Source organism: Meleagris gallopavo, chromosome 5, assembly GCF_000146605.3.
Source record: "Meleagris gallopavo isolate NT-WF06-2002-E0010 breed Aviagen turkey brand Nicholas breeding stock chromosome 5, Turkey_5.1, whole genome shotgun sequence".
In the NCBI taxonomy this organism is placed as follows: domain Eukaryota; kingdom Metazoa; phylum Chordata; class Aves; order Galliformes; family Phasianidae; genus Meleagris; species Meleagris gallopavo.
Window position 1 is genome coordinate 115814 of NC_015015.2, and position 9425 is coordinate 125238.

At 37.5% G+C, this 9425-nt stretch overlaps 1 protein-coding gene across 1 annotated transcript in view; it reads right to left on the minus strand.

Annotated features, from left to right (window-relative positions):
- The window catches only part of SPON1 (spondin 1), a 195920-nt gene that overhangs the window by 103855 nt on the left and 82640 nt on the right, over positions 1-9425 (minus strand). The window contains exon 6 of the mRNA XM_031553354.1: positions 3620-3768. Coding sequence (XP_031409214.1) covers positions 3620-3768 — 149 coding nt within the window. The remainder of the gene's footprint in view (positions 1-3619; positions 3769-9425) is intronic.

Below are 9425 nucleotides of genomic sequence, written 5' to 3' on the forward strand. Positions count from 1 at the left end.
TTTTTTCTTCTGTAGAAAGTTCAGGATATTTCAAGTGTCATCTTCTATTAGGTAATTGTCTTCACGTAAATTGTAACATATAAAAATATCTGCAAACATCTAACTTGCTGTTCTAGAGTTCTGGAGGCAGAGTCAGCTCTAATCTATAGCCACGAAAGACAGCAGAAGAAGTTATCCCACTTGCTGACATCTCACAGAGCATTAAACCAAACCTGTAGGGAATGCCAGCTCTGTGCCAGCAGGCAGTAAGGGGAGAGTACCAGTTGCCTTTCCCGAAAATAATGGCAAGGTCCAGAATGCTTTTCACCCTACCACCAACATGTTTTAAAAATGACTTAATATTTTTCCTGAATTATTCTTCCTAAAACAATTAAGCAAAACCGAATAAGCTGTCCTTTGAGACACTGAAACTAAGGGGAATAAGACTGTCACTCTTTTCACCTTGTTCTCATCTTGGTGCATCTGTCAATGATAATAATATCGGGCATTACGCTTCTATCTATTTTGTACACCTACATGTTTTTATCTATGTAATTTATTATTTTTTTTTAAACAAAGCAATTAGAATACAGATGCAAGATTCCTCTTCGCAAATTTTCTATTTGTTTCTAACCAAATAATTTTTCAACTGATAGATCTTGGACAAATCAGACCTTCAGAAAACCAAAATGCTGAGTAGCGAAACAATGAACATATTTCAGAGATACAAGAGGTTGGTGAATGTTCTTTTGTGCACACCATTTCTTCTCCATCCCTTGTTTGTTCATGAACAATCCCTGGACCATAATGCATGGATTATCCTATTGTACATATCAATCACTTGACAGACTGTTTTTAGAAATACTTTTATGTGCTGTTTTTTTCTTCCAATCTGCAACTAAAATTTTACCACAAAGGCTGAGTAGTTCTTTTAATTTATCCCAGAGAAATAAGCTATAAAGCAAGTGAAGTATAAACTGTAGAGCAAGTTTGCAGCGCCCATGACTATCCATTCAACAATATCAGTCTCTTTACAGTAACAACACAAATCAGAGCATTCAAGGCGCAATTCAGGGAGAAAAGCTGACAATGATTCAGCAGTCCATCAAATGGGGAACAGAGGCGTTCACGCTTGAGAATCTTTTGTTAATGATACAATTGTTAAGGCACTTCTTAACAAAGCACCATTTAAAGAAAACAGCTTCATTAACAAAAAGAATTTTTTTTTCTCTTTCAGACGTGAACAGTAACTTTTTAGTAATAATGCCATCAAAACAATCAGTTTTTTTGGGTTCTCAGTAAAACCTCAGAGTGTTAAGTTTTTTAAGTACTTTCCTATCTATTCACCTAATAGACTGCACGGCAACACAGCAGATGCTACCGAGTTCTGAGCCCCAGGTGGAATATGAAGTGGGAAACAAATATGGAGGTTGCTTGGGAAGTGTGGGGAAGGATATGACATTACAGATTTCAAAGCAAGTAGAAGATACTGCAGCGAAAAAATTACAGTAAAAGAAACCCAAGCCTCAACGAACGCCAACAAAATAGCTCTTCACATTACTAGCTCTGTTGTCAGGTTGTAGAACTTTACCTCAGTACTTCTCAAAAATATTAGTTGTTTGTTTTCGATATGCTTAAGCTCAAAAGGTCAAATATAGATGTTACAGCATACATAGAGATGCTGCACTGTTCTAGGCAATATCCAGTCATAACATCATTGGCTGAACTGGTGTACAGTAAATTCTAACAAGGGAAACAGGAATTGTTACAGGTTTGACACAAGCAGGTGGGCCTGACCCTTAAAGGAACTCCAGCATTCACTAATTTCACGTGTGACCTCAGCAGCCAGTGAACTACAGGATGGTTTGGATTATAAGGAACAACAAAGATCATCCAGTTCCAACTCCATTCCATGGGCTAAGACAACTCCCACTAGACCAGGATGACCCAATTCCTATCCACCCTGGCCATATTTGCAGCCAGTTAGCTATGCTATGCTCTCTGAATGTCACAATCATCTCTGAACCAAAGCCAGTGTACAAGTCCCTCTCTTCTTTTGGAAATGCACGGTGCATAAAAACAGAGAGCACAGCTTCTGGAAAGCAGAATGAGTCACCATTTTCATCTTTTCCATCTTACCTTCAAATTCTCTATCTCCTCCACCACCGCTCAGCATGATCTTTCACAATTACATCTCTACTTGACTTCATCCTATACTTTTCCCTCCTCCCCTTTGTTTCTGGAGCAAGCCAAACTTTCATACAGTTACACTCACGTGCACCAAACTCTCATTATAAGATGTTTGTAAAGACTGTACAAACAAGTGCTCTGTTTTTTAGTACAAAGATAACAAGCCTTTGTTCTTAAGATAATTTTTTGATCATCACTGAAGTGTGAAATACTATTTTCCAATCTCGTTTATTTTGATTTTGGTGAAATTTGTACCCTTAAAAAGAGTGTTGAATTACTGAAAACAAAATACATAATTTCATTACAATAATTAAAATTTCAACCATTTTGAATCCTTTAATTCTCAGTAAGTTTGGCAGAAGCAGAAAGTGCCCAAGATTTACATTTAAAACAGTACATTTCAATTAAAGACTAAATCCTGCCTCATGGCATACTGAAGGTGAAATAGCGAAGCAGTCCCAAGAAATGTCAAAACAACAGTGTACTTGTTGTTCCACCTGGTTCAGGAAAGGACTGAGAAAAAGGGTCCTAGAAAATCAGATCTGCCTTCATCTTTTCAGTCTTAACTTCCCTTACTGAATGCTGTTTCCATTTGGCACCTGTCTTGTCTGTATAATGTCACAAGTTGGGAGAATTTCTTCTTTCTCTCCTATGTGGTGCTATCACAGCAATACATATTATACATACCTGTAACCCCGTGCATACTTTCATATAAAATTATACATATAGCATTATTATATGTGCTAATATATTTTTTCATCGATGAGCTTCTAGTGAGTCCTTGAATTTCACGGAGGCAGACATTCTAATAACAATCATACCCCAGCATACTTTATTTGGTTGCTTTCTACTTCATGCAACAAAATGAAAATCACCTATAAACTATTTGAAAGATTGACTTCTGCTCAGCTAAGTCAATCCTCTGTAGGATGATATACTGTAAAGGCTCTTTTGCCCTTAACCATAAACCTGTTTCATCAAGTTTTATTAGTGCAATTATGTAAAGTCTTCCTACTCAGCAACAAAAATTACCTTACTCTCCTGTAAGAGCATTTCTAACTTGGATGAATCTGCAGCTAACTGCAAATAAGATATGTACCACAAGAAAAAAACCCAACCTATTAATATTAAAACATATTATACACCAAAGTTCACCACTTCAAAAAGAAAAATGGCATGCCGCTTGCCATTTTCAAGTTTTTCCTTTAACAAACTGTGTTTTCACGATTAAGAAAAAAACACATTTTACTCACATATCTCTAACTTATGTCTTGAATAACACAGGTATCGTTGAAGTACATAACACTACAACGTACTTGTCCTTTCAGACACCAAAAAAAAAATTTCAGAATAAGAATGAGTCTTTAGAGACAAACAGCTTGTTTGATTTGTTTAACTGAATCCAAAGTAGGATGCGTTCTTTTTTAAGTATACATTAAATTACACTCACTTGTTGTCGAATTTCTTCTTCCATCTTGACTGGGGATCCCAGCTCTGCAACCTGCTTGACACCTTCACTAGCATATCCTCCATACTCCCAAAGGATGTAGTTCTTTGAGTGAGAACTACCAATGATTGCAGACCAATGGTTGGTGCGCCCTTGCAGGAAGAAAGAAGAAAAAAAAAAAAGAGGAGAATTAAGACAGCAATAACATATTCATTCTTCTAACACTAATGCCTGCTACCATCAAAAGAGGCTCAAACTCAAATTCCTAATCTTTTGTTAAAGTGAAGGGCTTCAAGTCCCCCTGTTTCATTAGCGCAATTATGTAAAGTCTTCCTACTCAGCAACACAAATTACCTTACTCTCCCGTAAGTGCATTTCTCACTTGGATGAATCTGCAGCTAACTGCAAATAAGATATGTACCAGAAGAAAAAAACCAACAATTCTTCTAAAATTAATACCTGCTACCATCAAAATAGGCTCAAACTCAAATTCCTAATCTTTTGTGAAGGGCTTCAAGTCCCCAGTCCTCATCGGTACCAAACTTCTGCACGTGCTGCACACTGTCAGTTCTTACTACATCAATACACCTCATCTTTAAAGTACCGAAATAGTCAACTACAAAAATACAATACAATGTGCTAGTAATTATTGGATATAACAAAGACAGAAACAAAAAGATAGGATAGCTGATCAAGCACCTCCTAAAACAGTTTAGTACAAGCTTAGTATAATTTGTCTTCATTTGAGCTTACGCGGGATGTTTAAAAATCTTTTAATTTTAGGCCTTCATGTGAAGTGTTTATAAGGATGAAACTTGCAAAGAGTCAAAGATTTCAGCAAGTCATTTCCTTATGGATAGATACTAGTTTCTTGCAACAGCCCACTAGATTTGTGTTTGGGTGGTGATAGCACAGTACCAGAAAAGGCTAGAGGCTAGATATAACTATGACTGTTTCAGCTTTTTGTTTATATCTTTGTGCCAAATCGTTATCAGGAAGAGATACAGAGGGCTTAGAGCTACAAACCTCCCTGCGCTGCGCAAGCAGCTTCCTGGACTAAAAAAAAAAAAAAAGAAGCAAAGTTTGTTTCCTATTGGCAAATCGTGCTCAGCTTTTCTTCCAAGAAACTTTTGAAATATTGGTATTGAATTGCTCTTATGAACACCAGTATAGCTGTTTTTTCTGTTTACTGCATATTTACATCATACATACATGGTGCTGCCTTTTATTTTCACCTCAACCATTAAAAGTGGTTCCCAATAACTGAGAAAGGAAGTGAAGGAGTACATTTTGGTGCTTCTATAGCTGCTTGGTTTACTTGGCCCATTTTCCCCAAGTGTAAGAATTGCAGCGATAGGCAAATGGATTTTTGTTCTGGTTTCTTGTCTTGTTATGCAGGAAAAAAAAAATGTTTAAGTTTAAGAAAAAAAAAATGTTAGAAAAATCTGATGGAATTGAAAAGAGATTTGAGCAGAAAAGAGTCTCAGAAGTCCCACAGTACTGGAAATAAAAATGAATTCATTAAGTGTCAAATAGCACTCTGCAAGGATATCAGGTTAAAGGAAAAGGATGAGAAAATGAACTACCCACATAAGTAGACAGTCTGGTAGCAGTGCAAAGACCGTAGGAGATCAGGGAGACAGAATGACAGAGTGAGACAATATTTAACATTTTTCTTTGCAATGCAAAATGGAGAGAGCAGAGATAAAAACAGCTGAAAACTAGAATAAATGAATGAAAAATGAATAATAAAGTAAACTAAAGGAATGCAAATTTAAAATGTGAAAAGTGGGACAATGAAATTGATAAAGACAGTGTAGAGAATTGAATAGATAAAGTCATATGCAGGAACGTAATCATGGGAGAATAGAAAATAGATTAGAAAAAAAAGAAAAACAACGGTAGGGAATCAAGCGAGAGAAGTGTAGCAAAAGCAGAATAGATGAGGGAAGGTGATCCAGCAGCACAGTGAACAGAGCATCTGCTTTTTCCCCTTGGACATTAATAAACTCACTGAGCTCTGAATTATAGCAGGCTTGACATGCTGAGAGACCAATAAAGCTAATCAGCAACTGTGCCATAAATGGAGAAAAAGGGAAACTAAACCCCACTACACTTTCCCCAGTAAAAGGCTGTGTTGCTGCTTTTTTAATGCATAATCTAGTAATTGCTCCTCAAGCAGAGCCTTTTCAAACTGCAGAGAGAAACTGTCATTCAGCTTCAGTGAAGGGACTGCTCATTCTTTTTTCCTAACACACAGGTCTAAACCATCTCACCGTCTTAGACAGCAGCTTTCCCTGACATGCACTAAGTGACACTGAAACTTACTGAAAGAGATGGTTCCATATATTCCTTAAAAAAGAAATACGTGTCACTACAGAAAAAAAAACAGAAAGCCTTTCAGACTTCAGTAAAATTTATTGCCCCATGTGCTCCACAGCTTTTTTCCCCCGTCCTGTCCTAAATGGCACAAGGGTGTTCAGTGTTTTTGCAACCAGAGCCCAGCCTCTCCCATCCAGCACCCTTTCCTAAAAAGCAGCTGGCTCTCCACATAATGCAGTTGGCCCACGTACTTGCCCAAAAGATCTATTCAAAGCATATTCTACATTTTTCCAAAACATTTTATATGAAATCTGTGAGACATTTGCAAATGTTTCACTCCTCACTTTGAAAGTTCTGTTTTTGTGAGAATAGACTACTCAATCATTTGTTAAACTTTCTCTCTAAACACAACAGAAACTTCAAAACATGAAATAATCAGATCTATGTCAGGCCACAGCTATTCTGTATCACTAGTCTGTCACAATCCAATTGCTGAGACAGCAAACAGAATGCAGACAACTTAACAATGGGGTTATTTCACTTCATTTTTCTATAATTCCTCAATTAACATGAATATATGCAAATGTATGTATTCTCTGACACATCGTGCAGATGAAATCATAATGAAGAATATACATATTTGTTATCTTATACAGATAATAACCAGAGACAAGTGCTTTTAAGCTTGAGGTTTATGTAAATACAAATCTTTCTCACCAGAAAAACATTATAGGATATTTGATAGTTCCCACTGAGCCAGATTTAATAAGAAGTGAAATACTCAACTTCCACTAGTTTTAATATTAGGAGCCATAACGATGTGCAAAAATAACTTGCAAAGCGTGCTTGATTTTCTTAAACCTCAGTTTATCAGTTTAATCAAAAATGTTCAGTCTCTCTCAGTTTCATGAAAGCAAAGTTTTTTAAGAACTACTTTTAGAAACTTTTCTACAGGCATTCTCTCCACCCACTGGATGGCTGGCACACTCCAAACCAGACTGTTGGAACTAGACTACCTTTCACATCCAACCCAAGTCATTCTGTGATTATAAGACCGTATTGCAGTAGTTTGCAGTTATTTCTTTCTGAGCAATACTTTGTAGAGTCTAATGACTCCTAAATACACTCTATACTTCGTATAATTTCATAGAGCAGAGGTGTTTTAGCTGCACTAGTATAATAAATTATTCCTAACTCATGGAATCTGTGAAAGCCCACAAGAGTTTCCTAGGATTAACTGTTTTGCACAGTACATTCCAGAAATATTTTGTTTGATAGTAAACAAAATATTCTCTTAGGAGAAAAGCTAAGCAACACAATACATATTATTGGTGATATTTAAAATGATTCAGAAGTTGATTTAAAGAAAAGAAATAAAAATTTTATGATTAGCTTTCTATTTCAGCCTCACTGCTGGCATAAAAATCAAGCAGGTATTTTTTTAGAATCATAGTATAGCTTGGGTTGCATAGGACTTTGAAGATCATCTAGTTCTAACCTCTCATCATAGCATTAAGACTTTGCAAATGATAAGGGATTTACTACAGTCCATCACAAATAGTACTTTAATGTAGCTACTGCACACATTCAAGTTTTTAAAGAATAATGTTAATAATTACTTCTCATTTTTTATACAGCTACATCTGGATAAAACATCTTATCACCTCTACTATATTATGTGGTGGTTGTTTTTTTCACAGAATCATAGAATAACCTGAGTTGGGACAGACCCACAAGGACCATCGAGTCCAACCCCTGGCTCCACACAGGACCACCCAAAACCCAAACCCTGTGTCTGAGAGTGGTGTCCAAAGCTCCTTGAACTCGGGTAGCTTGGGGCCAGGCCCACTGCCAGGAGCAATCTGTTCCAGGGCCCGACCCTTCATGGTTCAAAACCTTCCCCTAATCCCCCACCTGTCACAGCTCCACACTGATCCCTCTGGGTCCTGCCACTGTCACCAGAGAGCAGAGCTCAGCGCTGTCCCTCTGCTCCCCTTGATGAGGTGTAGGACACCGCGATGCCTTCCTCAGCCATTCCTCAAACGTCTTTCCCTCCAGACCCTTTACCATCTTTTTAGCCTACCTTTGGATGCTCTCACACAGTTTTATGTCTTTTTTATATTGTGACACCAAATGTGCATCCAGTGCTCGAGGTGAGGCTGCACAGTGCAGAGCAGAGTGGGACCATTCCTCTCCTCACCCAGCAGCAGCACTGGGCCTGATGCCCCCCCAGGGTACCCTGCTGGCTCAGATCCAAGTTGCTGTTGATCAGAATCCCCAGATCATTTGTACACAGAGCCAGGGCTGTCCCATCCCAGGTGCAGAATTAAATTCCATGTGGTTGGTGATTGCTCAGACCTCAATTTGTCAAGATCTCTCTCTATGGTTTCTCTGCCCCTGTGGGAATCCACAACTCCTCCCAGTTAAGAGATATCTACAGATTTATTTAGCGTACCTTCAATTCCTACATCCAAGTCATTGATAAAAACATAGAGAACTATCCCCAAAACAGAGCCCTGCAGAACCCCAGCAGTGACTGATTGGTAGCTTAGATGGAACCCCATGACTAGAACGCCTTGAGCCATCAGCCAGCCCATCAGGGCATTTTTCCATCTATTACATCACAAAGTCGCAGTAATTTCATAGTTTCCAAACATTTCCTATTTCCAACCACTACCTAAATCCATACTAACATTGCATATGAAGTGTGACACTCAGCAGATAGATAAATCATACAATAGCCTGGAGAAGCATTTCTACAATTACTCACTTGGGCTTATTTCATCTCCTGTGCATTACGCTGACAAAAAATATTTGAACAACGGTATTGTTCAACTTAAAACGTTTTAAATAATCAATGTGAGCAATATTGCTTAGGCTAACAGAACTATGAACCGATACACAAACTACATCTGAGTCATATGATGGTAATCTGACAAAGTAATAAATTTAAAAAAGAGACATAAAAAGACCAAACAACAAACATCAGCCACAGACAACCTAACAAAGTTTAAAGACCAATAAATGTGACTCATTCTCAAATCATATCCTAGCCTCTATTGCTACAAGCTGTGGAATAAGTAATGAAAGAATAAACCAGTAATACACTTTTTTGTAACTTCACTATTTACAATTATTTGGATTATTACAATAAACATACTGACCCGGTAGACAGGATCTGATAGATAAAATTCAGAATATATACTTCAGCTGTATAATCTACTTGCAACATTTTGAGAGTACACTTACGTCTAAATATCTAACCAGTCTCCTTGGCAGTAAGATACAGGGCTCAGTGAATTAACTAGAATCTTCCAGAGGTTGTGAAGGAAAACAATACTGAGTTTTGGCTAGATTTGCATGGTTGTAAACACGGTTGTAAATTTTAGTGTGTCCTGCATTTTAGGTTGTGTTTTTCATTAAATTCCATTTCCTAGCTGTACATGATAATCCAGGCTAAGTTTTCAGTAAGAGAAGAGGCAGCAAA